Source organism: Ogataea haglerorum, assembly GCF_019207285.1.
Source record: "Ogataea haglerorum isolate 81-453-3 chromosome Unknown 81-453-3_NODE_11_length_416158_cov_97.210077, whole genome shotgun sequence".
Classification (NCBI taxonomy): Eukaryota; Fungi; Ascomycota; class Pichiomycetes; order Pichiales; family Pichiaceae; genus Ogataea; species Ogataea haglerorum.
In genome coordinates, this window is record NW_025065161.1 from 379,953 (window position 1) to 407,695 (window position 27,743).

The following is a 27,743-nucleotide window of genomic DNA, read 5'->3' on the forward strand; positions in this document are numbered from 1 at the left end:
ATCTAACCCCTTGTTTCTTCTCATGTCTTTCGAACGGGCAGATATTTACAGCACCTCCGTGCTTCCTGGTGAAGCTGCGAGCGACGATCAGTTCAGCGAGGTCATCAAGGCATTCAAACGGTTCATTCTCGAGTTTAGGGTCGACAACCAGTTCATCTACAGAGATCAACTCAGAGAAAATATCCTTGTTAAACAGTACCAGCTCACGGTGCACAACGAGCATCTAATTAGCTACAATGACGAACTGAACAAGAAACTGATGGACGACCCGTCGGAAATGGTCCCTTTGTTCGAAAAGGCCATCACCGAGATCGCAAGAAGAATTATATTCATTTCTCACGAGGAAACGCCCACCAGTTTCCCCACCTGCCAGCTGATTCTGCTCTCGAACGACAACAGGCTCTCGATCAGGAACCTGGACTCCGAACATATCTCGAAAATCGTCAAGATCTCGGGAATCGTCATTTCCGCGTCCACCCTCCACTCTAAGGCAACTGAAGTCACTTTGATGTGTCGCTCGTGCAGACACACAATGAAAATGAAGGTGGGCTTTTCGTTCGGCGCCATCCAGACGCCCAAATCGTGCCAAAGCGCGCAGCAGCCTAACGGAGAAAGAAATCAATGTCCTCCTGACCCGTACATCATTGTCCACGACAAGTCCGTGTTTATCGACCAGCAGGTGCTCAAGCTCCAGGAGACAACCGACATGGTGCCGATCGGAGAGATGCCTAGACACATTCTGTTGAGTGTGGACAGAAACCTGTGCAATCGGGTCATTCCAGGCACCCGTTGCGACGTGGTTGGAATCTACTCGATCTATCAGGCCAAGGTCCGAAACGGGCCCTCTGCCAACAACGTCGCCATCAGAAACCCTTACATGAACGTTTTGGGCATCCAGACGGACCGTGACGCCGAGACAGGAGGGCTCAGTTCTGTGTTTTCCGAGGAGGAGGAAGAAGAGTTTCTGTCGCTGGCACGGTCAGAAAACCTGTACGAGCGGTTTTCGAACTCGATTGCGCCGTCGATTTACGGCAACGCCGACATCAAAAAGGCCCTTGTGTGTCTGCTGATGGGCGGTTCGAAGAAGATATTGCCGGACGGCATGCGCCTGAGAGGAGACATCAACGTGCTCCTGCTTGGAGACCCCGGCACGGCCAAGTCGCAGCTGCTCAAATTCGTCGAGAAAGTGTCGCCGATCTCTTTGTACACGTCCGGTAAGGGATCGTCCGCAGCTGGTCTGACGGCGTCGGTGCAGCGGGACCCAACAACGAGAGACTTTTATCTTGAAGGAGGAGCGATGGTGCTTGCGGACGGAGGTGTGGTTTGCATCGACGAGTTCGACAAGATGCGCGACGAGGACCGCGTGGCGATCCACGAGGCGATGGAGCAGCAGACGATCTCGATTGCGAAGGCGGGCATCACGACGGTGCTGAACTCTAGGACGTCGGTGCTGGCGGCGGCGAACCCGATATTTGGCCGCTACGACGACATGAAGTCGCCGGGCGAGAACATAGACTTTCAAACGACAATTCTGTCGCGTTTCGACATGATTTTCATCGTCAAGGACGAGCACAACCAGCAGCGCGACGAAGCGATAGCGCATCACGTGATGAACATCCACACGAACGGCGGCTCTGCCGAGACGCAGGTTGAGGGCGAGATCCCGCTGGACAAGATGAAGCGGTACATCCAGTACTGCAAGGTGAAGTGTGCGCCGCGGTTGTCGTACGAGGCGAGCGAGATGCTGTCGTCGCACTTTGTCGGGATCCGCAAAGAGGTTAAGAACAAGGAGTCGCACTCGACCGAGCGGTCGTCGATCCCGATCACGATCCGGCAGCTCGAGGCCATTATCCGGATCACTGAGGCGCTGGCCAAGCTGGAACTGGCGCCTGTCGCCACAGAAAGACACGTTGAGGAGGCGATCCGGCTGTTCAACGCGTCCACGATGGACGCTGTCCACGAGGGCAATTCTGACAACGCGCAGATCACGTCGGAGATTCACAAGATCGAGAGCGAAATCAAGCGCAGACTCCCGCTTGGCTGGTCCACGTCGTACGCAACGCTCAGAAGACAGTTTGTTGAGAAGGGCAGCTACTCGCTGGCCGCGCTAGAAAAGGCTCTGAGCATTCTTGAGCGCAAGGAAACCATCCAGCTCCGACACCAGCGGTCCAACGTGTTTAGATGCGGTGTGTAGCTACTTATATTAAACTACAACATGGAAGCCGGAACGGCCCCTGGCCAGTCCGTCCTGGACGATCTTGGCGATCTCGTGCGGATCGCGCGTGATCTGTGTCAGCACCTCGTGGCCGTGCGCCGTCACCACCACGTCGTCCTCGATGCGCACTCCGCCAATGTACATGTACTTGTCCACTGCTTCCTGGCAGATATATTTGCTGGTGTCCGGGTTTTTCAGAGCAGGCTCCAGGAGGAACGGCGAGAAGTAGATTCCCGGCTCGTTCGTCACCACCATGCCCGGTTCCAGCTTTCTGCGCAGCCGTAGATAGCGCAGCATTGGGTTTGGGTCGTTGTAGTTCGGGTTTCCGCCGACGTCGTGGGTGTCCATGCCCAGGAGATGGCCTAGTCCGTGCGGGAAGAAGCTGGCAGACACGCCGGACCGGAAGATGTCTTCCTCATTTCCCGTGAACAGGCCGAGCCTGAGGAAGTTTCTGATTAGTACTCTATGAGCCAGCAGCTGCAAATCGTCCCAATGGGTTCCAGGCTTGATTTCCTTCATGCATTCGTTCTGCATCTCCAGCACCGCGTTGTAGATCTCCAGATGCTCTTTAGTCCAGACTCCGCTGATCGGGAAGCATCTGGTCACATCGGACGCATAGCACTCCCACTCTGCTCCGGCGTCAATCAGAATGCTGTCCTTTCCGGCCAGACCCTGGTCGTTTTTCACGTAGTGCAACGTGCCGCACGACGGGCCAGAGCAGCAGATCGGATCGTACGCCTGGAACTTGGAGCCCTGGCGAATCGAATGGTAGACAAACTCCGCGTGGATGTGGCCCTCGTTCTTCTCTATAGGTAGGGCCGACATGACGGCAAGATGCGAGTTGTCGGTGATTTTGGCGGCCTTGCGCATGAGATCCAGCTCGAACGAGTCCTTAATCAGCCGGGCCTCGTCCAGCGCATAGAAGAAGTCCTTGTCGCCCGCAGTTACGTATTTGGCAAACTGCTGGCCGGAGTACTCCTCCGTGTCAGTGGTGAAAATTTCGGTGCCGTTGGCGAGTAGATCTTGCAACACTGTGTCCACGACGGCCGCATAGAGAACCTCGTCGACATCGAACTTCTTGATAGCCTCCTCGGGAAACAGGGGTAGTCCGCTCCACATTATGTCGTCGGCGTCGACATCTGGCAGGAACAGCGTCAATTTGTCTGCGGAAACATCGTACAGAACAAAGCAGCCACTGATTTGGTTCACTCCCGTAAGGTAGTGAAAGTATCTGTTTTGTCTCAAGGGAGCGGTCTGGTCGCAGTAAGGATACAGCTTCAACGAGGCACCCGCAATAAAGAATGCGGCGTTGGCATTGTGTTTTTTGGTCAAAAAGTGTTCTTTCACCTTCCTGGCGTGCGCTTTCGCTGGGTACATGATATGAAAAAAAAAAAATTGTTTCTAATTTCTTGTTCGATTTAAATGTCGAAGCGAAAAAGACAAGATAGTTCAGGGGAAGTTCCGGACCGAAAGAAAATCTCGACTCGAGACGCGTCGCTGTATTTGGACACAATCAACAGGAAAATCCTCGATTTCGACTATGAGAAGGTCTGTTGCGTGTCGCTGTCCAACACAAACATCTACGGCTGTCTGGTGTGCAACAAGTACTTCAGAGGTCGGTCAATGGACTCGGAGTGCTTTCTGCACTCGATCAACGACGACCACCACGTTTTTGTCAACTTCGACACGCTCACCTTCCATATCTTACCCGAGAACTATCAATTGGACGAGCAGACCGCGTCATCTTTAGACGACATTCGACGCCAAATCAACCCCACATACAAGGACCTAAAAGACCTATACCACGACACGTCGCTCAAACGGGATCTTGCTGGTCGAGAGTATCGCCCAGGGTTCATTGGACTGAGCAATTTCGGTGCAAACGACTATTCAAACGTAATTTTGCAAGCCCTCGCACACATTCCTCCATTGAGAGACTATCTGCTGTTGTATCCAGAAAAGCTCCACAAAACTAAGCTGGTAGGCAAGCTTTCCCTTCTAGTGAGAAAGATGTGCTCTCCAAATCTGTTCAAATCTCACATCTCTGCCCACGAACTGATGCAATACATATCCTCGTCGACCAATAAGAGATTTTCCCTGCATTACGAGAGCGAGCCCAAGGACTTCCTCATGTGGCTGTTCAACAACATGCACAAGGAACTGGTTTCAGAACTCGAAAATAATCTGATCTCGTCTATTTTTCAGGGAAAAGTGGAGCTTCCATCTGGGAAGTCTAAGTTCTGGATGCTCACATTGACGCTGCCGCCAGTGACTTTGTTCAAAGATGGCGCCAAGCTAGAGATCCCCCAGGTGGCGCTTGAAGACCTGTTTGCTGCGAAAAGCTACAAAATAGCCAAACCACCGCAGTTCCTGACTCTCTATATTAAAAGAAAGGACGACACACAGAAAATCGCAGGCGTGAATGGCTCCAATATCAATCCAACGGTAGTGAAATTCAATCCGTCGCAACTTAAAGTAGACTCTCATGTCTACAAGCTCATAGCCAACGTGGTATATAGCAGCGGCCAGAACGAAAATTACAGCCTGGAGAGCGAGAACCAGGCCCACTACAAAATACAGGTTCTAGATGAGGTGCGCAACGAATGGCTCGAAATCGATGACCTCAAGGTTAGACTGATCGAAAAAGACCTCTTGTTCCTCAACCAGACGTACTTGCAATTCTGGCAAAGGATAACATAGACCGAATGCATTAGATGGCCAATCTATTAACGTTTCCTGTAATGATTGAAACGGTGTTTTCCTCAATGAGCGCCTCTGCGGTTTCACCCAGATGCTTCTTTGGATCCTGCTTACCCACGTAACGGGTCTTGAGCTGTTCCTCGGTCAGCTCTCTCTCCTCCACCACCCTTTCGACGTACTGTTTGGCGATCTTGACCATCTTCTTGGAGGCGTCGAGATTATTGCACTGTTTCTCGTTGTAGTCGTGGAGCTTGAGTCCCGCAGTCCACTCCTTCTTGTGCAGATTCAGCAGCATGTCTGTTTCTTTGGAAGTCTTTCTGTAGTCAATGTTGAGCGAGTAGTAGTTTCTGTTGAGACCATGTATCAATGCTTGAATGGTTGGCTTGTTGAGCAAACCCACGTTCGACGTGGTCTGTCTAGGCTCTTGTCCAAGCATCAAGGTTTGCGACGAGATCGATCTGAATGCGTCTATCACCACCTTGCCCTTCACCGACTGGATAGGGTCTATCACGACGGCGACCGAACGGGGATTCAACTGTTCAAAAGACTGCTGTGTGTTGACATCGACGGACGAGAGCCAGCACCCAAATCCAGGGTGCGAGTGGTACCATCCCACCACCATCTGATCTCTGCCGGTTTGTTTGAGCATGTCCATCATCTTGGTCTGGAAAACATCGTCCACAGCCTCCACAGACACTCCCGTACCAGACTGGGGCATGGCGAACACGTCCACCACGTGGATGGTGAAGTCATCAACGAAATCGCCGAGCATTAGACCCATCACCTCCATCGGCACTCCAGCACGGCCGTGCTTCAGCATTTTCAATAGAGCAAGTGACGAGATGTACACGGTCTCGGCGTTGTCGATCGCCGGCTGATCACCCTGCTGGGCACCTCCAAGGCCACCCATTCTGGATCCTAGTAACGATTGCAGTCTGTCCATGTTGTATTTTAGGTTTTTTATTTTCTTTGCCACTTTACTAAAATGAACCAGACCCGCGGCTGCGATTGACAGAGAAACGTTTGAGTATTAATTACATATTAATTATTAGCACTTTGAAAGCGCACTGGATGCCTTTGCCCTATTGATATGACCGACCCTTTGCTTGACTCTTCACCTGATGATGAGTCGCCTCTTCTGCTGCCCGAAAATATCAACCAGCCGCTCACCACGAAGGCAGAAGTGTTTGGCTGGTGTCTGTATTCTTGGGCTGCCGAGCCGTTTATTGTCAGCGTCGTAGGCACGTACGTGCCGCTGCTGCTCGAGCAGATTGCAAGAAACAACGGTGTGAAGCTTATCGACAAGATTACTCCGTGCAACCAGCCCCGGGACCCCACAATTCCGATCCCGACGCCCCCCAACGACGGAGACTTCCTCAATAGCACGATGATAAACGATTCGCAGAACGATTCGTGCGTGCTGCCGCTGCTTGGCGGCCGCTTCTACATTGACACATCCTCCTATGCGCTATACACGTTCTCAATCTCGGTCCTTGTCCAGACCGTGCTTGTGATTTCCATGTCGGGAGCTGCTGATCGAGGGTCACACAGAAAATCGATGCTTGTCGGATTCGGAGTCATTGGGGGACTTGTCACCATGTGCTACTGGCTGATCAATGATCGAAATTACTATATGGCGTCGCTGCTGGCGATTTTGGCCAACAGCGCGTTCGGAGGAGTCAACGTTTGTGGAAACTCGTTTTTGTCGCTCTTAGTGAACAACCATCCATCGGTTCGACAGATCAATATGTCCAAATCGTCAAAACTAGCAACAATGGGCGAGGTCTCGTCCAAGATCAGCGGGATGTGCGCTGCCTCCGGCTACATCTCGGCTCTTCTGATGCAAATCATCACCATGCTTGTCATTGTCCATGTCAGAAATAATCCGAACATAGACTCGCTGATCTACCCTTTGAAGCTTGTTATTGGCTTGGTAGGACTGTGGTGGCTTGCATTCCAGCTGCCCATACAGATATTGCTGAAACCACGGCTTTCTAAGGAATTGCACGTCTCAATTGAGCCTCCAGACCCGTCGGCACCAGGTTACACCATCAAGAGCATAAAATACAGACTACTCGTGCTAGGGGCGTATATTTTGCATGGCTATAAAACCCTCCTATCGGCTGCCAGAGCGGCGTCGCAACTAAAAGACATCATGGCGTTTCTGTTAGGCTGGTTCATCATCTCCGACTCGCTCACAACAATCAACTCTACGGCTATCTTGTTTGCCAAGTCAGATCTGCAAATGACCACCGTGCAGCTCTCTCAAATCGGCGTGCTCACAATGGTCTCCGCCATTGGTGGGTCCGTGCTTCTACCAAATGTGATCCAGCCGTACTTCAAGCTCGAGCTCAAGCAGACCATGATTCTCATCATTACATGGGCATCGATAATCCCGCTGTACGGGATTCTGGGATTTTTTATTCGGTCAATGGGTCTCCATCACGCCGTGGAAATGTACGGGTTGGCTATCTGGTACGGCTTTTCTCTCGGCGGCGTGGCAACGATCTCAAGGAGTTTATACTCGATGCTGATTCCTCCGGGCCAGGAATCTGTGTTTTTTGCGCTGTTCAGCATCACAGACAAAGGCTCTTCTGTTGTCGGGCCGTTCCTAGTGGGCCTCATCATTGACAAAACACACGACATTCGCAAATGTTTCTGGTTGCTGTTCTTGTTGCTGATCGCTGCCGTGCCTATATTCTCGCACGGAATCGATGTTGATCGTGGGATCAACGAGGCAACCGTTTTGGAACAAGAACAAGATGAATAGACCACTAAACGCCCCAGATGTTCACGACCCCGTCGTCGCCACAACTTGCCCATTCGTAGTCGTCATTGTCGGTTGGTTTCCAGTCGATGCAGTTGATGAGAGACTTGTGCCCTTTCAAACACTCTATGAGGTTGCCAAACTTTTTATTCCAAATGTAAATCAGCCCGTCTTCGCTTCCGCTAAGAACAAGGTTTTTGTCTGTAACGCAGCCCCTAATTATGTAGTCCGACTGCTGGAGCCCGTAGTATTTGTTCACCAGGTACGGCCGGGAAGTCTTAGAGATGTTCCAGAGCTGCAGCTCGTCTGCCTTCACGTTTATCAGACAGTGGTCTGGATCGTCCGGCGAAACGGTTATGGAGGTTAGTTGTTTCTCGATATTGATGATGCTAGAAAGCTCGTAGCTGGAAGAAGTGATATCATAAATCATCAGTTGGCATGAGTGCGTTACAACAAGCAATTTTTCGTCGTTGACCAGAGCCAGATCTTCAATTCTGTGGGAGATTTTGAAATCGTAAACTAGCTCCTTGTCTAGGTTGAAAATGCACAGCTTTTTGTCGGGTGAGCCAATGATGAACTGGTCACTGTACTTGAAAAATTCCACTGACCGAATCCGGACATTCGAGTTGAACAGGTCCTGGTCAGAGATGGTGGCAATGCAGCTACCCGATTCAAGATCCCACACCTTGACGGTCTGGTCAAAAGAAGAGGTGATGATCTTGGTGTCATCGTGAGACCACGACAGGTATATAATCGTGTTGTCGTGGCCGACGAGGTGCTTGTGCAATCGGTAGGTTTGTGTGTCGTAAATAGCAATCGTTTTATCGACCGAAGCACTGGCCAGATATTTCCCCGTGTTGGAGTACTTGACGAACCAGCACTCATTTTCGTGATGTTCAAGACGGATCTTTAGGTTTTTTGGGAATTGGTCCTTCATGTATGTGTTTGCGTCTCTCAGTAAAGTTAGGGGTTGCGACGAGCTCGTAGGAATGTAGTAAGGATCGTTAAGCTGCTGGTATGCCACTGCCTGTTTCAACAGCTGTGCTAGTCTATGTGGCGGGATAACTTTATCGGAAGGAAGCAGCGCCAGCACCTGATTGACAAGGCACTCTCTCGAAACAGCAAGATCTCCACCTATTTGCCATCCCAGCTCTTCGAGTAGAGCTTTAGTGCTGGAGTCGACGAGCTCAATCTGGTCGCCAAAACTGACCAGCAACGAGCTCAATTTCTTGCTTAGACTTTCCACCTTTTCATCGTCAGGATAGTCTGCTGTGAGTGTTCTCAGGGTTCGCAATGCTCGGTTGTTATTTCTCAGGAGGATCAGGCTTTCCAGGAACAGGGTCTTTTTGATCAGCACACGGACATCTCGTTGAATTTTTGACAATTGCGAGTCGTCACCCACAAGCTGGGCTAGATTGTTGTTTATCAATTCTAAAGAACTTGCCCCTTCTAGATCAACTTTGGTGTCTCGTAAAAAATCGCTAAACTCTCTAAGATGGCGGTCGGTGACTTGGAGGCCTGTGGTCTGGCTCACATGGTCGGCAATGTCTTTAAACGGTCCTCCGAGATCTGTAAAATATTGTATAATCAGTAGCAATAGCTGATCGTTCTTGATCGAGCTCAGTTCGGTGGATAAACCAGGTATGGCAGCAGAGAGAAGCGAGTGAATCCCTGTGTGGTTGTTTGCCGACGAGTTGTCGGAATTCGCTGCAATAGATCCTTTTCTTTTCGGGGACATTGTAGCGACGTGAGACAAAGAACCCAGCTCAAATCTTATCTTAAGGCTAGCTAAATATTCCCCATAAAATCAGAGCCGGGTAATAGAGAGACCTTTTACATCGAGAGCTTAGTAAGTTTTGACGGGCTTGTCTTTTTTTTTCCTCTGCCTTTTCCGCGCTTACTATAACACTCACGTGTCTTGTTTTGCCACGCTACAAATATTTTCGACACGTATAAAGACATTTTAATCCTTTTATTTTCCGGAGTCATTATGAAGTTGTTTAATGTCTCGATCCTGACCTCTGTTTTGGCTATGATGGCCGTGGCTAGAGGCGATGCCGATGAGGCTGCCATTGCCTCTCCAGATTCTGCCGTTGTGAAGCTGACTGCAGAGAGCTTTGAGTCGTTTATCAAGGAGAACCCGCTCGTCTTGGCCGAGTTCTTCGCCCCATGGTGTGGCCACTGCAAGCGTCTTGGACCAGAGTTTAGTGCAGCCGCCGACAAGCTTGTTGAAAAAGACATCAAGCTGGCCCAGATCGATTGCACCCAGGAGAGAGATCTATGTGCCGACTATGGTATCCGTGGATACCCAACTCTTAAAGTCTTTAGAGGCAACAACTCGCCGACCGACTACCAAGGTCAAAGAGAACAGGAAGCGATTGTCAGCTACATGATCAAACAATCCCTGCCTCCAGTGTCTTTGCTTGAGGACACGGCTGATCTGCTGGACGCTCTAGCAGATCTCAACGAACCAATGATCCTGCAGGTGCTGCCTCCAGACTCGAAGTCTTCTGGCAACGAGACATTCCATTCGTTGGCCAACCGCCTTAGAGACGAGTTCAGGTTTGTGTCGACCTCGAACCCGGAGTATGTTGAGAAATACGTCAAGGAAAAGTCCGCTCCAACCTACGTTGTTTTCAGACCGGGCGAAAAGACCGAGGAAGCATCCATTTTTGCCAACAAGACATTAGACGAAGAAGGATTACAAAAATTCATTAGTGTTGAGACTAAGCCTCTCTTCGGTGATGTTACCGGTTCCACGTTCCAATCCTACATGGAATCCAAACTTCCTCTAGCGTACTTCTTCTACGAAGACGAGTCCCAAAAAGCTGCTGTCGCGGACGAAATCACCAAGTTGGCCAAGAAATATAGAGGAGAGATTAATTTCGCCGGGCTCGAGGCCAAGAAATACGGAATGCACGCTAAGAACCTCAACATGCAGGAAAAGTTCCCACTGTTTGTCATTCACGATCTCCAAGCCAACCTCAAATACGGCATCGCCCAAGACAAGGACTTGGACTTCTCTGAGATTCCTAAATTTGTTGAAAACTTCAAGAAGGGCAAGCTGGAGCCAATAGTGAAAAGTGAGCCTATTCCGGAGACCCAAGAGGAGGCTGTCTACCACTTGGTTGGTTACGAGCACGACAAAATTGTCAATCAAGAGAAGGATGTTCTGGTGGAGTACTACGCTCCATGGTGCGGTCACTGCAAGAGACTTGCCCCTACTTATGAGGAGCTGGCTGCTATCTACAAGAACGACACCGCTGCCAGCGCCAAGGTTGTGATCGCCAAGATAGACCACACAGCCAACGACGTTGCGGGCGTCGAGATCACCGGATACCCTACCATTTTCCTTTATCCTGCTGACGGTTCTGGCCCGATCAGTTACGAGGGACAAAGAACTTTGGAGTCCCTGGCTTCTTTCATTCAAGAGAAGGGTACCTTTGGTGTTGACGGACTGGCTATCAGGGACGCTAAGAGCGGAGGAGCCAATGAGCCAGAGTCGGATACCAAGGACACTACTCACGACGAGTTGTAACGAGTTTGACAAGAAATGTTTTTTTTAATAAAAGTTCATCCATTAATAGTCTCGCTGGCTGCTTTACTTAGTCTATTCATGATCGCAAGGCCCTCACCAGTCTCTTCCACGCCTTCGATCAATATGTAGTCGTACTCCTCAGCGTCGAGGGCTCTCAGAGCGGAAAACAGGTTCCGCTGGATCTCGTCGCCTGAAGTTCCAAGAGTTCCGTCATAGTAAATAAGAGGACTGATGTCATTTGCTTTAGCAAAGCAACGGGTCTTAAGCAGAGCGATCTTTTTATTCTGCAAATTGTTCTTTTCCAGGTATGCTTTGACTTTTTCCTTTCCATCCCCACAATTATTAAACAAAACCACCCTTGCTGTCGGTGAGTAGTGGCGATATTTCATTCCTGGTGTCCGCACAGGCTCTAGTTTTCCTGCCGTTTTTTTCGCAACCACAATATTCTGCCACCGTGGCCCGCCTGCCTGTTTTATTTGCTCCAGCGAGATTCCACCGGGCCTGAGGAGCATAGGCGGATCACATAGGCCGTCTACAACCGTACTTTCGAGTCCGACATCGCACGGTCCCCCGTCCAAAATAAGCGGAATGCGTCCCTTGAGATCGTGGAAGACGTGCGCGGCCGTGGTGGGAGATGGTCTTGTCGACGCATTTGCCGATGGAGCAGCAAGCGGCAGGTCGGCTATATGAATCAGCGCACGTGCAACCGGATTTTGGGGCATTCGGACGGCGAACGTCGGCTGGCCGGAGGTAACAAGCTGTGATATTGGCGAGTCATGGACGTTTTCAGGCATTGGCAGCAGTATTGTGAGCGGGCCAGGCCAGAACTTCTCAATTAAAGGTGCATATATCTCGGGTATCTCCTGGCTTGGGACCATGAGTTTTCGTTTGAGCTGGTCGACCGACGAGACGTGCGAGATCAGAGGGTTGTCTGCCGGTCTGTTCTTGGCGGCGTATATGGACTTCACTGATTCGGAGCTCAGACTCGAGCCCCCCAGTCCGTAGACTGTCTCGGTAGGGAACCCGACGGCGTGGTGGGTATTCCGCAGGATATCTGCGGCGTACTCTAGATTTTGCTTTGTCTCTGCGTCGGTGATAGTCAGGGTTGTTCCTGCCGCGTCAAACGAGATGGACTCTGGCTTCACTGGCAGGATTTTCGTTTCGAGGGCCGTCGACATGTTTGAAAAGGAGGAAAAGTGGCGCCGGTAGCTGGCTGGCCTTGGTGCGGTCAATCTCCAAATTATGAGTAAAAAATATATTTTTTAGTTTTATTTTTTTTGTTTTTAATTTTTTTGTTCACCACATGTTTGGATTCGCCAAAAAAATAGTGTCCACTTTGGAGACCCAGGCAACGAATTATCTCAATGTCGGATCGGACGCCAACAGTGAGGGCTCCATGGGCCTGCGCGTGCTGGCCGTTGACAAAAACTCGCTGGGTGAAAAGTACGGGTTTGAAAGCTGGTTCGATTTCATCATGGCCATCAATGGGTACCCTGTGGTGTCGTTTCTGCCGAGCGGGGAATCGCATGACTCCAATCCGTACGCACACCAGGAAAAGTCCTCTGAATATACGCGACTGCTGGAGTTTTTGGCCTACGAGGTGAATACTAACAAGTCCGATCTTGTTTTCCGTGTGTGGAGCGCAAAAGGGTCAGTCGAAAGGGACGTTACAATCCCAAATCACGAGTTTACGGCCGACAACAACGAGCAGCTCGACGACATCAGCATATCGCCCTCGACACAGAGCAGAAACGTTGTGCAGAACTCAGCATTCAAACGGCTCCAGGTGACGTTGCAACTGACACCGCTGAGCGCGGCCGGATACGTGTGGCACGTGATGCGGGTGCATCCGAACTCGCCAGCATACCACGCGGGAATCATGCCCGACGAGTACATCATCAATTGCGAGGGCGGACTGCTGGCTACAGGGGGTGAGGATTTGCTGGGCAGAGTGATCCAGTCTGTATACAACAAGTGGCAGCAGAGCGCTACGTCCGGCGCAACGCCGTGTTCAATCGTGCTGTACGTGTACAACCACGACTACGACGCAGTGAGGCCCGTCACGGTGTATCCGAACGAGACATGGGGCGGTCGCGGGCTGCTGGGATGCGATATTGGATACGGCTTGCTGCACAAAATCCCCGAGGTGGTGGGGAAGTACGGCCGGGACGAGGACGACTCCGATGTCGACCTGACTCCGGGCGGCGTGATGTTCAGTGCACAGCCAGAGGCACTAGATGTGCCCGCACAATCAGAAAACGTTTTGCAGCCGGCCGTTCGTGCTCCTTCATTTGCAGAGACGCCTGCCGAGCCGACTGCGAGAAGAAAGAAACCGTCCAAATACGCTGCGCCGAAAGGCGACCTCACGAGCTATTTTGAGGAGGAGACAGCCAAGTCGAAGCTCATCGACGGCGAGAGCAAGACCACCTCCGGCTCTGTTCCTGCCCCTCCGAAAATTACAAAGCAGCAGAGCTAGCCTTGTTTCTTCCATTCGAGCCACTCCTGGCGCAGCGTGCGGTAGGCATGTTTGGAGTGGAACGAGTCTTTAATGAATAGCGATTGACAGATTTGCAGGCCAAGCACCCAATCGACCACTCCCAGGTCTCGAAGCAGTGCGACAACCACAAAACACAGGCTCCCGAGAACCTGACCCAGAATCGTGCCGACCCATACTTGTGCAAGGTTGTGATATTCAAAGTAGAGTCTCGAATAGCACACGAGAAGCTGCGCGGCAACAAGAAGCGCAAACAGGCCTATTTTTGTCGACCTTTCCACAGGAGTCGGCCACTGCAGGAACATTCGTAGCGACATGTATGTGACGAAGAATGCAATGAACTGCGCGTGCGACGAGGGCATTCCGTAGGCAAGGCCGCCGTCTTTTTTGAAAATCTGGCCTTTTGTTGGCCTCTCGAGCTTAACTAGTCTCTTTAGTATGCAGCTGACCACATCGTTGAGCACCTGTCCCGCTGCAACGAGACAGCATTCGACCTCGCGTGTCACTACGAACCAGGAGAAGAGAAACACGAGGATCAGAATGGGGAGCAGCGAAAACAGCGCCACGGCAAGGCTGAGAATGTTGGACTCGTCATAGAGGATGTAGGTGTGGTCGAAAGGCACTAGGGGGTTCATAAACGAAACGAATAAAATAAATCAGAAAAATAAAAAATAAAACATAAAAAATAAAAAACCCCATGGAGCTAAAAGTCTACCTTGAGGAGCTTAAAAAAGGCCCCACTAATCTTCTAGAGCTGCTGGGCTACCTTGATGAATACCATAAAGACACCGAACGACTTCAAATAGCATCAACGCTGATCAATCACACTCTCAGCGTGTACAAGCTATCAGACAAAGAAGTGCGACGGGAGATCTGCGATCTCCTGTGTTGCCGAGTAGGCCTGGGCCAATTAGTGTTGCAGTGCAAACGAAGACTGGATGAGAATGTTGCACAGGTGCTGGCGGATACCGTCAGTGCGCCGAGGTTCAGACAAATATTGACAAACGTCCAGCATACCGAATTGTCAGAACTGCGGTCTCTGCTGACCGTTCGGGTGTATGAAGAACTGAACAGGGCGGCCACAGAGCTCCACTATGATGACCTGAAGGAAGCCGCAGACAGGTATCCCAAGATTCTTCTTGACTTGGCACTTTCCTCAAGCGTTGCTGACTGGAGGTTTGTGAACGGCTGTTTGAGGATGCACGCAGTGGATCCTTTTGAAAAGAGCATGTACACCCGTTTGGTGGCCAAGTTCAACGAGAAGAACGATATGTTGTTTTTAAAACAGCTTCTAGGGCTCATGGAGTCTTCCATTCAGGATGTCAACGTGGCTGGCTACAATAAAGTATATGGCGAGCTCGAGATCCGTGACGGGCACACTGCCGTCTCGTTTGTGGTAAACTCGCCGCTGGAGATGCAGAAAATTGTTGTTGGCCATTTGCAGACCGACGAAGCACTTGCTCAAAGGTACATTTCGCTGTTCTCATTGAAGTCGTATATTCAACAGACGTCTTTCAGTGAACACGAACGTTTGACGCGGCTTTTACTCTTGATCCTGCTTAGGCTCGACGACACACAGATAAGAGATATATCGACGCAAGGCGAGTTTCTGAACGCTATCAGCAACCATTTGGAGTCGAACTCGCCAAAAGTAAGGTTTTTCGGCATGGCCGTCGGCGATTTAGTATATGAGCGACTAAATAAGAAGCCAATGTTTGACATCGAGGAGCACAACAGGGAAAGAGAGCACTTTATGAACGAGATCACAAAGCCAATTCCCGACTGCACCCTTGAGGACGCATACACCATCATCAGAAGGAAAGAACAAACAATACAGAGACAATACACAGAGACCAAAATCATCAAACCTGCTCCCGTCGTCATAGACTCTGATCCAGAGGATTCCGACGACGAGACAGTTTCGCGCAAACGCACCGTTCCGACGCCTGTTTACCTCAAAGAGGTCATCTCGTATTTACAGGCAGACTCCCAGAAAGACCAGCTTGCATACGAAAAACACGACATTTTGAACAAAGTGCTCGCTCCGCTGGTTCGTACAAAAGCAAATAGTCAGGAGCTCCATTTTTACAGCGAGACACTGCTGGACTTGGTATTGGGCCTTTCAAATCCGTATAAGTTCGCCGACTTCGAGTCGTGGCGACTGTCGTGCTGCATAGCCATATGTGTCGGCGATTTCGAGCAGGCGGCCGCGTTCCTCATCAAGACCTTTTTTTCTGGAGACATTTCGCTCAATAGACGGATTTTGATCTTGAGCTGTTTGAGCCTAAGTGCCAGAGAGAAATCGGGACTCGACGACGAGTTTGTGGCTGGCAAAGAGAGAGTGCCGGGACTAGGGCCGCAGAGGCTGCCAGAAAATATACACAGACAATTTATGCAGTACGAAGAGCAACAGAAACCGGAGCTCAAGAGTATCACCAAGCAGATGGACATGCTGGAGCTGACGGGCACGGTGACCCGGATCTCATCGCGACTGACAAAGAAAAAGCCAGCCAAAACCAAAGACACACGGTTCATCAACAACGAGCTGCCCAAAATGTATTTCCTGCTGGTCTCGACGTGGCAGTACGTGAACGCAAAGACAGGCACTGGGTTTGTGATTGGCCACTATTCGCCGATTCTCAACTCGCACTTTCTCAGGACGCTGGCGCTGATACTCGACTGTGCGACTCCGTCCTCGATCCAGGTGCTGGATATGGTGCGGGAGCTGGTCCTGATTCTAACGGAACACATGAAACAGCTTGTGGTGCAGTACGAGGAGATCGTCGTGGAGGCAGTGCTGGCCGGAATCAGGACCGTCTTGCAATGCGACGGCAGTCTACTTCGCCAGCTGGTTGGTCCCGAATTGATTGCTATGCGAGAGTACTTGGAGATATTACTGGAAAACGGGGTTTTGAACGAAACAACAATACAAAACAGCGCCCATATAGTGTCACAAATCAACAGAATAGCAACTCCGTTTGCTTAGGATTTTTCAGAGTCCAAAGGATACGTTGTGGGGTCCCAGCCGCTAATATAGTTTTCCTCGAGGCTGTTGAGAGTTTCGAGGTCCTCTGGGGCCAGATCAAAGCTGAACACGTCGAGGTTCGGGGCCAGTCGGGCCTTGGTGGCGGTCTTCGGCAGGGTGATGAAACCTTGTTCGAGAGACCACCTTATGAGGATCTGAGCGGCGGTTTTGTTGTACTTCTCGCCCATTTTCACGACCACGGGGTCGGCAACTTTCTGGCCTCTGGCCAGTGGCGAATACGCCTCAACGGCGATATCGTGCTGCCGGCAAAAATTGACCAGTTCCGGCCGTTGCAGCCATGGATGCAGCTCAAACTGGTTGATGGCGGGTTTCACCTTGAGGTCCGGGTACGCCAGAAGCTCCTTCAGATGCTTCACGCCATAATTCGAGACGCCAATGTTCTTCACCGTGCCTGCCTCGTAGGCCTCCTCCAATGCCTTCCAGGTCCCGTGTCTTCTCTCGCAGTCCGACTGTGGCGAGTGGATCAGAATCAGGTCAATGTACTGGATCTTTTTTGCCTTTTCCAGCGACACCTTGATGGCGTTTTTCGCCTTTTCGTACCCGTGGGATCCATCTCCGATCTTGGTCGTATAGAAGATATCCTCACGCTTGCGCGAAGGGTCCTCAGCGAGCCATTGGGCAATTCCCTCGCAAACTTCCTCCTCGTTGTCGTAGAGAGCGGCGGAGTCGATGTGGCGATAACCGACGTTCAAAGCCTCGTAGATAAGTGAAGTACACTGTTCAGCAGGAGTTTTGTAGACTCCGAGACCCACGGTGGGGATTTTGCGTCCCGTGTTCAGCAGCAGGGATTGCGCGGGGGCCATGATGGATATTTTATTTGCTAAGATAGAATACGCGACAAGCCTGGAAAGTATTGTTATTGCGGTGTAAGGGTGTCATGTAGAGCAATGTGCATAGGGAGCTCTCAAGGTCCGGAGTTTAGAGAAGTGTTAGCGCCACCTCCGCCAATCTCCACGGCTGGCAGATGTCGCTTTCGGGCGGGACTTTTGGGATCCTGTACCCTTATATTTCGGGAAAAGCCTCGTGAGGACTCGGGCATATTGCGGGGTATCGGAGGCAGAGTAGATAATATACGGACAGATCTCCTCACACAGTCATATCGGGTGAGGCATGTGCTTGATGCATTGCATCAGGAGACGTGTCCGATAGGCAGAGAGATTTGAGTGCGAGGAAATCAAAATATTATCATGTACTGAGCAGGATAATGTCTGGAGCTCTTGTTCAAGGGATTAGATATATTCAATCTCCGACTGGACGGAGCACGTACACAATAACAGATATTTGGGCAGGCCACTACCACAGAAAGTAACCCCGCCTCCAACCTCTCTGTTCAGTCAGACGGACAAATTTTTTCACCGTTGGTCACACTTTTGCGCTCGCCGCGACTCCGAGGCATACTTTTTGGGGAACTACAATAGGCAATTTTTTTTACAATGCACGGCAAACAATGTCAGAGCCAAATAGGGACTTCCCATGCAGCACGCCGTGGAGACATCTTACTGAAATCTGCAACCCAAGCACGCAACTTGTTGTACCTCCTTGGCTGTCTGGGCAAATATAGAGCCGTGGTTTCGCAAAATAGTTTTGCGAGTTTTATTTCATAATGAGTGATCTGGAATCGCTCTCTGTCAAGGAAGACAACTACAAGGGACTGGCGGTCGACGAGGTGAAACCTCTCGACCTGTCAGCAAGTTCCATTGCTCACTATGCCAAGACAAGAGTTACGGATCTTCTCCCCTCGAAGGAAATGATGAAGGCCAACAAACACCTGTTGAACCCACTGCCTGGTCTCAGACTCATCCCTGGAAAACAGTGGGTCATGTTTTTGTCTGCATTTCTAGCCTGGACCTGGGACGCGTACGATTTTTTCTCTGTCTCGTTGAACGCTTCCAAGCTTGCTACATACTTTGATAAGACTGTGAAACAGATAACGTGGGGTATCACGCTCGTGCTCATGCTGAGATCCGTGGGGGGTATCGTGTTTGGATACCTGGGCGACAGGTACGGCAGAAAGTACCCGCTCTGCATCAACATCCTGCTCATGGCAGCCATCCAGTTCGGCACCTACGGAGTCAGCACGTACGAGCAGTTTCTCGGCGTGAGAGCCATTTTTGGCATTATGCTGGGCGGAATCTATGGAAATGCCGCGGCTACCGCGCTCGACGACTGCCCTTCTGAGGCCCGAGGCTTCATTTCCGGACTTTTGCAGCAGGGCTACACGTTCGGCTACCTTCTGGCTGTTGTGTTCACCAGAGTGCTTGCAGACAACGTCAAAATGGGGTGGAAGTCGTTGTATTTGCTTGGTGGCTCTGTGTCTCTTTGTCTGTTCGCTTTCAGACTTTCGCTACCAGACACCAAGGCGTTTGTGCGCCAGAGAGAAATCGAGCAGTATAACAGAGACTGCGGTATTCCGCAGCCAACGTTCAAGCAGAAGGCGATAGGCGCTCTCAAGAACTACTGGGCAATGATTATCTATCTCGTGCTGCTCATGGCCGGCTTCAACTTCATGTCTCACGGCTCCCAGGACCTGTATCCTACGATGCTGACAAAGTTGTACAACTACTCGGAAGACAGGTCCACCGTGACGAATTGCGTGGCCAACCTTGGGGCTTTCGTGGGCGGTATTGTCGTCGGCCACTTCTCCAACTTCATCGGCAGACGTCTCTCAATCCTCATCTGCTGCGTCTGCGGTGGCGCGCTGCTATACCCATGGGCGTACATCAAGGGAACTGGAATCAACGCCGGCGCATTCTTCTTGCAGTTCTGCGTTCAGGGCGCCTGGGGTGTCATTCCAATCCATCTGTCAGAGCTTGCTCCGCCAGATTTCCGTTCGTTCGTTGTCGGTGTCGCCTACCAGCTCGGTAACCTTGCGTCCTCGGCCTCGTCGACGATTGAGACGACAATGGGCGAACACTTCCCAGTCGACGGCCATGACACTTCGGAGGTGTTTGACTACGCTAAGGTGATGGTCATTTTCGTCGGATCCGTGTTCGCATACGTGTTTTTGATCACGCTCGTCGGTCCCGAGAAGAAGATGGCGTCGCTCACGCATAACATTGAGGAGGAGGAGCAGGAGGCCGGCCGCGAGAACCAGGCTTGATTAGGAGGTACGGGAACGGTACTTGATTGCTAATCTAGGAATGCTTCTGAAAATTGTTTCCGCTAAATTTGTGCTATGTTTGAGGTTATGCGGTTGACTCATGAGACACCGGACTGCTGGGCACAAATTGCCCTGGACAGGTTCTACCTTGACCCGTCTTGCTAAAGCTCGCCGTACACCACGCGCATCACGTGACCAGGGAATAGCTGGTTTCCATGGACAATGAACGGGCTCCTCGCGGCGCATCGGTAAAAACACGAATACGTTGGTCTTCGTGTGCAAGAACTCATCGCTCATCGAAGTATAGGGCAGAGTTTGATACTTCCTTAAATGTCGCACTTAGTCGAAGCTCTTTGCGAGCATGACCGCACTCTTCAATGTCTCGCCTAACGACCAGACTTCGGGGCGCCATTGAGCATGACTGACATACTTTGAAGCAGCTGCTGATGTGAAGATTGAGGTACCGTATTCTTAAGCTATAATACTATTTTTATGCCAAGTTGCCCCTTTGTTGCAATCGAAATGCGTAATCTCGGTTTGTGTCTATCGTGAGATCCATATGACACAAATTCCTGCATCCTTGTTTAGAATTTTTGCACTAGGTATTCGTTAGTGGAGATATGCCACCAGGAATATATGTAGTACTAGCTAAGAGTGCCCAAAGTTGAATATTGGATAAACAAATCATCCTCGCAGCTGCAGAGTCGACGGTATTCATAATGTCTAGGAATGTCATTGCTCTCAAAGTCTCTAATTCCTTATCGATATGAAAGTCACGAGGGGATTGAAGTTCAGACCAAGGGTTATAGCCGAGTCTGCAAAATTGGATAGGCCATAAGCAGTGGATCCCATCTCTGGTGGAAGTATAGCATTAGAGGCATTGCAGAGAGCAACCGGACATTCTTCAGCGCAATATGGATCTCTTCAATGCTAATACCTCAAAATGTATGACGAGAACTGGCAAGGAACTTTCCATCAGTCGTATGACGGCTCAGATGCTTCAGGTGCCTGCAAACCATTTGGAGACTCCACAAAATACGTAAACAACGACTCTGGCATCATTTCGTGAAAATCGTCATAGTGTCGAAACAGACTAACAGACGAGTCGTACTGCGGGTAGCCGGCGCACTCATTCTCTTTGCAAAACAGATCGTCCCACGTATCGTCCCTGTTGCTATCTGTAACGTTGTTGAGAAGATGTGTAAGCAACATATGGTCGCCTAATTCCTGCTGTGACTGGAATTTCTCGGCGCATCCGTGGGGGCAAATTAGCTCTCGCTCGTGGTGTTTTGCTTTGTGTCTAAGCAGCTGTTGTGACGTGACAAAGCCCTTGTGGCAAACGCTGCAACTCAACGGTTTTGTACTGGAATGGGACCACATATGGACCTCCAGATGCGATTGTCTGTAGAATGCCTTGCCGCAGTCAGGAATCTGGCACAGGAAAGGCCTCATGTTTGCGTGTGTGCGCTGGTGCTGGCGCAGCAGACACGGCCGCGTGTACGACTTGCCGCATTGAGGCTCCGTGCACACGTACTTTTTGGGCCGGAGCCTTTCTTTTGCGGACATAAATGAAGTGAAATAATTAAAATGATTAGAGCCCTGATTAGATCCCTATTATTAATAGTGAGTATAAATATGGTATGGTAGATCGGTTTACAGTTATTCGAGAATATGTCCAACATTGAGCAAATACACCGCATATCAGTCGAAGGAACTGAAGTCTTCTACAGAGAAGCCGGCTCCAACTCCAAACCTAAGCTGCTGCTGCTCCATGGCTACCCGACCTCGTCCTATATGTTCCGCAACCTGATTCCTTTGCTATCGTCTCATTTCCATGTCGTTGCCCCAGACCTTCCAGGATTCGGCTTTACAGTACCAGCAGAGGGGTACGTCTTTGATTTTAAGGCGCTCGCAGAGACCGTTGACCAGTTCGTGACGAAGCTTGGCTGGAAGAAATTTGCAATTTACGTCTTTGACTACGGCTCGCCGGTTGGCTTCCGTCTGGCCCTTAAAAATCCTACTCGGATTACAGCAGTCATCTCGCAGAACGGAAATGCCTATGACGAGGGAATCGACGACAGGTTCTGGGGTCCGCTGAAAAAGTACTGGGCGGCGGGAAAAAGTGACTCAGAGCTGACATCTGTGCTGAGAGCATATATTCAGGACAAGAGAAATGTCGACTCTCAGTATTTTGATGGTGTGGTTGATACGGCGGCGATCGATTTGGCTCCTTCGACGCTGGACTGGGCCCTTCTCTCTAGAGAAGGACAGACAGATATCCAGCTTGGCTTGTTCTTTGATTACCAGAATAATATCCGCCTCTATCCGCAGTTTCAGGAGTTTCTCCGAAATTCCGGTACTCCTGTACTGCTTACCTGGGGAAAAAACGACGCCATTTTCAGCTTCGCTGGGGCAGAGGCGTTTAGAAGAGACGTGAAGCTGAAAAACTTGGAGATACGCTATTTTGATACTGGCCACTTTGCTCTTGAAACCCACGCAGAGGAGATTGCCGAAGCGATCATCAACTTTTTGGTTCCAAGACTGTAGGTGCGAGAGGTACAAATATGGTTGCAATAAAAAACCAACCTCGTAGTGGAGCAATTACAATAAGAGCACATGATGTGAAATGCTTTGGGACTTGTAAGAGGGATGTAGTGTGTAAATCAAGCACCTTTCTCCATGCTTGGCTTGTGGATAATTTATCTTGATTACACTAGTCTCCAGCCTTTTGAGAAAGAGCTTGGTGCACATTGACAAGGTCCACAAGACCTAGTCGTTTATAATTGAAGTGTTTTCCCAAATCTTGTATGAGTGGTGGTGATACACGAAATTAGAGCCTTGGAATCTGCAAGGAGAAAGCAGAGGCCGATTGTAGGGTCTGAAATTTCTGCAGCTTTGATTTCAATTTTTGCGAGATGACTGGCCCTGGTAGCACAATTTATATGAGGGCAGCAATGTAGCTTATTGGAGGTTGTTCCAGCTACCTTTGGGTCAGCTTAAAACTAGTCTTTTCAAATTCCAATGATCATATTGCGAGAATGTAGAAGCTACATTTAGAGGTTGTGTTACTACATGAGATTGGGTCGTTTAGGGATTCCAATTTCAAAAAGCGTACTGGCTGAGATTTCACAACTGGAGAAGTTCCCTAAAGTAAAGCTACCCTACCGAGATATTTTTCCCTGATAAGACGGTGGTGCCTCGGGCTTGGGCCAGAAGTGCTTGATCGTCACTGCTTCCCATGGGATTCGACTATCAAAAGTAGAAGAGCGCACGGTTTTTGAAAACGAGAGCAGGCTCAAAATACGCTTAATTATTCCATTACAAGTTCCGGCCGTTAGACTCTCAACAACTAGTTGTCTCTGGAACAGTAAAATTTCCAGCATTCGCATATCGGTTAGTAGAAGATGACTGCATTAAATCAGCCTATGTGTGCAGGTATTTATAGCTACATTTCATCCTCCAACGGAGCAGGCTCCTTGACCCCCTTCTGTTCCACTATCAATTTGTATTCCTCGGGACGTCTGTGGCGGGCAAAGTTGAAAGCTCTGTTTCTTGGCGGGTAGCAGCTGTCAAGATCAATCTCAGCCCAAACGAGCTCGTCTTCGTTGGTTTTTGACTTGGCAATAATCACACCCTGAGGATCAACAATGGTTGTTCCTGCAATCAAGGAGTACTTGCCGTCATCGACGCCTGTCCGTGCAGAACACAAAGAGTAGCAGCAGTTGTGGTACGAATTGTACTGTAGACACAGCTCGTTGTGGAAAGTAGCCATGGCTTCAGATGAATCGGAGTTGACCATCTGTGAGGCCTTGCCTGGCTCTACCACGTTGGAAACAGGAGTGTTGTAGCCGATACAGACAATCTCCGCTCCCTGAAGACCTAGTATCTTCCACGACTCAGGCCATCTCCTGTCGTTACATATCAATTGCCCGATAATAGGTCCTCCGTGGCCGGTTCCAGTTCCCGGCCATCTGAATGCTTTCCAGTTTAGATTGCCTTCGAGAAAGTATCTCTTCTCCAAATGCTGCCATGGAACATTTTCTAATGGCTCTTTGTCACCGGGCAGAAACATTTTCCGGTACTTGTTTAGGTTGTTTCCTGCCTGGTCGACAAAAACAGAGGTGTTGTAATGTTCATCGTCGTCCGTCAGCTCTGCATAGCCAACGCAAACCGCAATGCCATACTCTTTTGCTTTCTCAAAAAATGGCTTGAATGGGTCGAATTTGGTAACGTCGCCCTTCTGGTACCATTTATCGAGCTCTGGGCCGAACGGAATAATATGCCGAGGAAAGAAGGTAGTGAAGGTAAGTTCTGGGAAGTTGACGAGCTTGATGCCTTTATCGTGCGCCTGATCCAGCAGCGCAATCATGCGCTGAACCACCTCTTCGTAAGGAGTATCAATATCAATTTTGCCAACCTGGGCAGCTGCGACCTTTAGCAATCTAGTCATGATATGATGGTGAGATCTTTATTTTCTTATCATATATATATCTCATATGCATGCGCGGGCAATGTAAAAAAAAACTATTTAGGTTCGGGCAACTCCCAAAGCACCATGCCTCCCGTTAAACGGCCCTACAGATCCAGAAGAGTGCGGCCGTGCGACAGGTGTCGAAAGCGAAAATCCGGTTGTGTTATCGATGGACAGCCGCCGTGCCAGCTGTGTGCTAAATTCAACCTCCGATGTGAGTTCACAGATAAAGCACCGCCTGTGAATCGGCACAAACAGACTAAATGCCATGAAATTGAAATAGACCCTATTGCGGAGCTGGACAATAATGATTCAATGGCCAACCTAACATATACAGATGATGTTGATGTGCTGGAAACAACTTTGGATCCTAAAACTCTTGACCGGAGAAACAGTGTTCACGCAGATCAATTAATTCCTGATGCAGATATTTGGAATGAGCTTTTTGGCCTGATCGTAGGTTCAAGTCAGTACAGCAACGTTGCTATAACCTCTCCCGTAACCGCGCGAGATGACGAAGAACATTCCTCCATTGATGCTTTCAAAAAGTACCAAAACGTGTATCTCTATAAATCTGGCTACATCGATCCCGTTGTCCAGCATCTGTCCAAAAATTTGGAAAGTGCCGAACCAAAAGAGTGCCATATACGAAAAGTGGCCCAGTCAGAAGCCGCAGAATATGTACTCTTTTCACGCAGACCAACAAACTACGATGTGCCCAGTATCAATTCGCTTATACAGCAGCTCTTCAGCCCGCACATACCCAAACTTATGGTGCTATTTCTCAAACATGTGAACTCTTACTTTCCCGTTTTTTCGCGTGGCCGCTTTAACACATTTGCCAAGCAGGACCCAAAGGTCTTTCCTTCTGTGCTGTTTGGCAGTCTTCTTGCGGTTACCGTTGATTGGTGGCACAGACATCCTGAGTTGAGCTTGACGGAGTGTCCAACTGTGGAGTCTCTGGTTTCTGTTACCCGAGCTACAATACTTGCTGAGACGTCAAATCCCTGCTATGGAACTCTTCAATCCTGCTTGCTGCTGTCGCAGAAACTGACGCTTGAAAATGTTGAGCTTGACGGAACTCAAGAACTATCTCTGCTAAGTGTTGCATTTACAATCTGCCAATCTATGGGCATTAATGTTGAGTGTCGTCACTGGAACATTCCTGACTGGGAGAAAAGAGTGCGTCGACGGCTGTGGTGGACGCTGTATATCCAGGAAAAATGGTTTAGTGTATCTCTCGGACGGGCAAGTCTTATATCCAAAGAAGCATGGAACGTGGCGATGGTTGACGGATCTGATTTTGCATTCTACCCCGATTCGTGGGGATCACAAGAGCAGCATGAATACGAGGTACGCATATTCAGCCTGATGGTGAGTGTTACCATGGTGATTGATGACTTAGGAGGACTAAACAGTTCTCCGCTGAGTCCAGCTTATGAAAGTGCAAGGCTGCTTATACAGCGCATTGACTCATTGAGGAACGAAAACTCAGATATTTTTAATTTGGACCAGATCTTGTGCGGTGGCAGAAGTGCGGCAGCACTGGTCGTTGCAGCTGTAACGGCAAAAGTCCTAATCTACAGCGCCCTTCTCCGTTTAATCGAGACTCAGACAATAGAGGACCAAGTTGCAAGGGCCATGATCGAGCAAGAGTGTCTGGCACTTACTGCAGAGGTTCTGGAGATTCTTGGAAGACTAAGGCCGCACCATTTCGAGTCTTTCTGGTATTCTTGGTCAAGGTTCAATTTTGCAACCATCGCAAACTTTTTCCTCCTCGTATCACGACTACGTCCCCCGAGTCAGTCTGAAGCTGTTGAGGCAAACATGACCAAGCTCCGATTCTTTTTCCAGAGCAGGTCCTTGGTGTTCCGGCATCTGGGCCTTGCCATGTGGATATTAAATGTGCCTGAATACTAATTTCGCGCTATCTAATTTCAGATAAGATTTCTTTCTGCAAGTTGCCCGATCGGCGATATAAAAAAATGAAGTACCATTAAAATTGAAATCAACTATGATCGACCACAAGCCAAAGGTGTTGTACATACCGTCCGTTCAGAATATACATGACGAGACTGCCTGGAAAACTCTCAACGAGAAGTTTGAGGTCATTACTTACGACTGTGAGTCAGAGGAAGAGTACATTGCGGAGATGCAGAAGCCTGACGGAAAGTTTGCAGGCATAGAGGCGATCTGTCGCTCTTCCTGGCTGAAAGGCCAGCCTTACGTGCATCACTACTTATTCAGAGGTGAGCCAGTCAAAGTGTTGCCCGACACGGTGAAGATTATTGTTCAGTCAGGACACGGCTACGACATTGTTGATGTCGACTACTTGACAAAAAAAGGCGTGCTTTTTTGCAATTCGCCAGACTGTTGCACCATTGCAACTGCAGATGTTGGTGTTGCCCTGGTTCTTCAATCTTTCCGCTACCTTACATACGCGGAGCACTGTGTTCGGACCAACAGATACTACGAGTCCGCACCTCTGGCTCTGTGGGGTGAAAATCCGTCCGGAAAAACGCTAGGAATTATTGGACTTGGTAACATAGGGTTCCGTGTGGCCGTAGCTTGCCAGGCACTGGGAATGAAGGTGGCGTACCATAACAGAACTCCAAAACCTGAGTATGAGGGAAAATTAAAAGATCTGAAATACTTTGAAACTTTGAATGACATGCTCGCCGTTAGCGACTGTGTATTTGTTGCATGTCCACACACTCCTGCCACGCACCATCTGATAAATGGAGATAGATTCAAACACATGAAGGATCATGTTCGACTCGTCAATATAGCCAGGGGACCTATTGTTGAAGAAGCAGCAGTTATCGATGCTCTTGAACGGGGCCAGTTGGTGGGAGCAGGCTTTGATGTTCATGAGTTTGAACCGAAAATTCACCCAAAGCTCTTAGAAAACTACAGAGTGACCCTTCTCCCGCATGTGGGTGTGACCTCCATCGACAGTTTCAAGGCATTCGAAAGAAAGTGCGTTGCTAATCTGGTTGAATATTTTTACGGCAATGGAAAACCTGAGTCTGTTAACAAGATTAGCACGTGAGACGGAATAATAGAGAATAGAGGTATAGACCTGTTTCAATTAAAACTAAACATCTAAGATGATGCTTGAGTAAATCGAGTCCGGAGGCCAGCGGTCCCACGAACTCTTGGGGAACGCAGAGTCCAAAGAGCTCTTTCTCTGGCCTTTTGGGAGCAAAAGCACTTGTTCCTCCGAGATAGTTGTACTAGGAAACCACTTGTATAAAAGCAATCAAGACAGAGACTTGGTTGCCCGTTTCACTGCAGTAGGAGAGGGACGAAATATGGAACAAGTGCTATCGACAAATGAGAGTCTGAATCTAGACATTGGAAAATAGAGAAAATCAGAGAGGCATGTCTTTGGCAAAACCAAGATGATCGG

At 49.6% G+C, this 27,743-nt stretch overlaps 18 protein-coding genes across 18 annotated transcripts; 11 read left to right on the plus strand and 7 right to left on the minus strand.

Annotated features, from left to right (window-relative positions):
* Positions 1-22: 22 nt before the first annotated feature.
* KL911_004099 (uncharacterized protein) lies at positions 23-2,194 on the plus strand (the record flags this gene model as incomplete). Its single annotated transcript, XM_043199352.1, has 1 exon — positions 23-2,194. One exon carries the CDS (start codon positions 23-25, stop codon positions 2,192-2,194), a length of 2,172 nt encoding a protein of 723 aa, XP_043053368.1.
* A 9-nt stretch (positions 2,195-2,203) lies between these two features.
* On the minus strand, positions 2,204-3,592 carry KL911_004100 (uncharacterized protein; the record flags this gene model as incomplete). Its single annotated transcript, XM_043199355.1, has 1 exon — positions 2,204-3,592. The coding sequence occupies one exon, from the start codon at positions 3,590-3,592 to the stop codon at positions 2,204-2,206; it is 1,389 nt and encodes a 462-aa protein (XP_043053369.1).
* Positions 3,593-3,637: 45 nt separating this feature from the next.
* On the plus strand, positions 3,638-4,915 carry KL911_004101 (uncharacterized protein; the record flags this gene model as incomplete). Its single annotated transcript, XM_043199356.1, has 1 exon — positions 3,638-4,915. One exon carries the CDS (start codon positions 3,638-3,640, stop codon positions 4,913-4,915), a length of 1,278 nt encoding a protein of 425 aa, XP_043053370.1.
* Positions 4,916-4,925: 10 nt separating this feature from the next.
* On the minus strand, positions 4,926-5,858 carry KL911_004102 (uncharacterized protein; the record flags this gene model as incomplete). The annotated part of the gene is made up of 1 exon (XM_043199357.1): positions 4,926-5,858. One exon carries the CDS (start codon positions 5,856-5,858, stop codon positions 4,926-4,928), a length of 933 nt encoding a protein of 310 aa, XP_043053371.1.
* Positions 5,859-6,005: 147 nt separating this feature from the next.
* Positions 6,006-7,685, plus strand: KL911_004103 (uncharacterized protein; the record flags this gene model as incomplete). Its single annotated transcript, XM_043199358.1, has 1 exon — positions 6,006-7,685. The coding sequence occupies one exon, from the start codon at positions 6,006-6,008 to the stop codon at positions 7,683-7,685; it is 1,680 nt and encodes a 559-aa protein (XP_043053372.1).
* Positions 7,686-7,689: 4 nt separating this feature from the next.
* KL911_004104 (uncharacterized protein) lies at positions 7,690-9,420 on the minus strand (the record flags this gene model as incomplete). Its single annotated transcript, XM_043199359.1, has 1 exon — positions 7,690-9,420. One exon carries the CDS (start codon positions 9,418-9,420, stop codon positions 7,690-7,692), a length of 1,731 nt encoding a protein of 576 aa, XP_043053373.1.
* A 252-nt stretch (positions 9,421-9,672) lies between these two features.
* KL911_004105 (uncharacterized protein) lies at positions 9,673-11,220 on the plus strand (the record flags this gene model as incomplete). Its single annotated transcript, XM_043199360.1, has 1 exon — positions 9,673-11,220. The coding sequence occupies one exon, from the start codon at positions 9,673-9,675 to the stop codon at positions 11,218-11,220; it is 1,548 nt and encodes a 515-aa protein (XP_043053374.1).
* A 35-nt stretch (positions 11,221-11,255) lies between these two features.
* KL911_004106 (uncharacterized protein) lies at positions 11,256-12,398 on the minus strand (the record flags this gene model as incomplete). The annotated part of the gene is made up of 1 exon (XM_043199361.1): positions 11,256-12,398. The coding sequence occupies one exon, from the start codon at positions 12,396-12,398 to the stop codon at positions 11,256-11,258; it is 1,143 nt and encodes a 380-aa protein (XP_043053375.1).
* A 125-nt stretch (positions 12,399-12,523) lies between these two features.
* KL911_004107 (uncharacterized protein) lies at positions 12,524-13,696 on the plus strand (the record flags this gene model as incomplete). The annotated part of the gene is made up of 1 exon (XM_043199362.1): positions 12,524-13,696. The coding sequence occupies one exon, from the start codon at positions 12,524-12,526 to the stop codon at positions 13,694-13,696; it is 1,173 nt and encodes a 390-aa protein (XP_043053376.1).
* A 715-nt stretch (positions 13,697-14,411) lies between these two features.
* On the plus strand, positions 14,412-16,700 carry KL911_004108 (uncharacterized protein; the record flags this gene model as incomplete). The annotated part of the gene is made up of 1 exon (XM_043199363.1): positions 14,412-16,700. One exon carries the CDS (start codon positions 14,412-14,414, stop codon positions 16,698-16,700), a length of 2,289 nt encoding a protein of 762 aa, XP_043053377.1.
* Positions 16,701-16,796: 96 nt separating this feature from the next.
* On the minus strand, positions 16,797-17,563 carry KL911_004109 (uncharacterized protein; the record flags this gene model as incomplete). Its single annotated transcript, XM_043199364.1, has 2 exons — positions 16,797-16,961; positions 17,075-17,563. The coding sequence occupies 2 exons, from the start codon at positions 17,561-17,563 to the stop codon at positions 16,797-16,799; spliced, it is 654 nt and encodes a 217-aa protein (XP_043053378.1).
* An 84-nt stretch (positions 17,564-17,647) lies between these two features.
* On the plus strand, positions 17,648-17,923 carry KL911_004110 (uncharacterized protein; the record flags this gene model as incomplete). Its single annotated transcript, XM_043199366.1, has 1 exon — positions 17,648-17,923. One exon carries the CDS (start codon positions 17,648-17,650, stop codon positions 17,921-17,923), a length of 276 nt encoding a protein of 91 aa, XP_043053379.1.
* A 440-nt stretch (positions 17,924-18,363) lies between these two features.
* On the plus strand, positions 18,364-19,860 carry KL911_004111 (uncharacterized protein; the record flags this gene model as incomplete). Its single annotated transcript, XM_043199367.1, has 1 exon — positions 18,364-19,860. The coding sequence occupies one exon, from the start codon at positions 18,364-18,366 to the stop codon at positions 19,858-19,860; it is 1,497 nt and encodes a 498-aa protein (XP_043053380.1).
* Positions 19,861-20,835: 975 nt separating this feature from the next.
* Positions 20,836-21,312, minus strand: KL911_004112 (uncharacterized protein; the record flags this gene model as incomplete). Its single annotated transcript, XM_043199368.1, has 1 exon — positions 20,836-21,312. One exon carries the CDS (start codon positions 21,310-21,312, stop codon positions 20,836-20,838), a length of 477 nt encoding a protein of 158 aa, XP_043053381.1.
* A 219-nt stretch (positions 21,313-21,531) lies between these two features.
* KL911_004113 (uncharacterized protein) lies at positions 21,532-22,407 on the plus strand (the record flags this gene model as incomplete). The annotated part of the gene is made up of 1 exon (XM_043199369.1): positions 21,532-22,407. One exon carries the CDS (start codon positions 21,532-21,534, stop codon positions 22,405-22,407), a length of 876 nt encoding a protein of 291 aa, XP_043053382.1.
* Positions 22,408-23,305: 898 nt separating this feature from the next.
* On the minus strand, positions 23,306-24,310 carry KL911_004114 (uncharacterized protein; the record flags this gene model as incomplete). The annotated part of the gene is made up of 1 exon (XM_043199370.1): positions 23,306-24,310. One exon carries the CDS (start codon positions 24,308-24,310, stop codon positions 23,306-23,308), a length of 1,005 nt encoding a protein of 334 aa, XP_043053383.1.
* A 105-nt stretch (positions 24,311-24,415) lies between these two features.
* Positions 24,416-26,251, plus strand: KL911_004115 (uncharacterized protein; the record flags this gene model as incomplete). The annotated part of the gene is made up of 1 exon (XM_043199371.1): positions 24,416-26,251. The coding sequence occupies one exon, from the start codon at positions 24,416-24,418 to the stop codon at positions 26,249-26,251; it is 1,836 nt and encodes a 611-aa protein (XP_043053384.1).
* A 94-nt stretch (positions 26,252-26,345) lies between these two features.
* KL911_004116 (uncharacterized protein) lies at positions 26,346-27,383 on the plus strand (the record flags this gene model as incomplete). Its single annotated transcript, XM_043199372.1, has 1 exon — positions 26,346-27,383. One exon carries the CDS (start codon positions 26,346-26,348, stop codon positions 27,381-27,383), a length of 1,038 nt encoding a protein of 345 aa, XP_043053385.1.
* Positions 27,384-27,743: the final 360 nt, after the last annotated feature.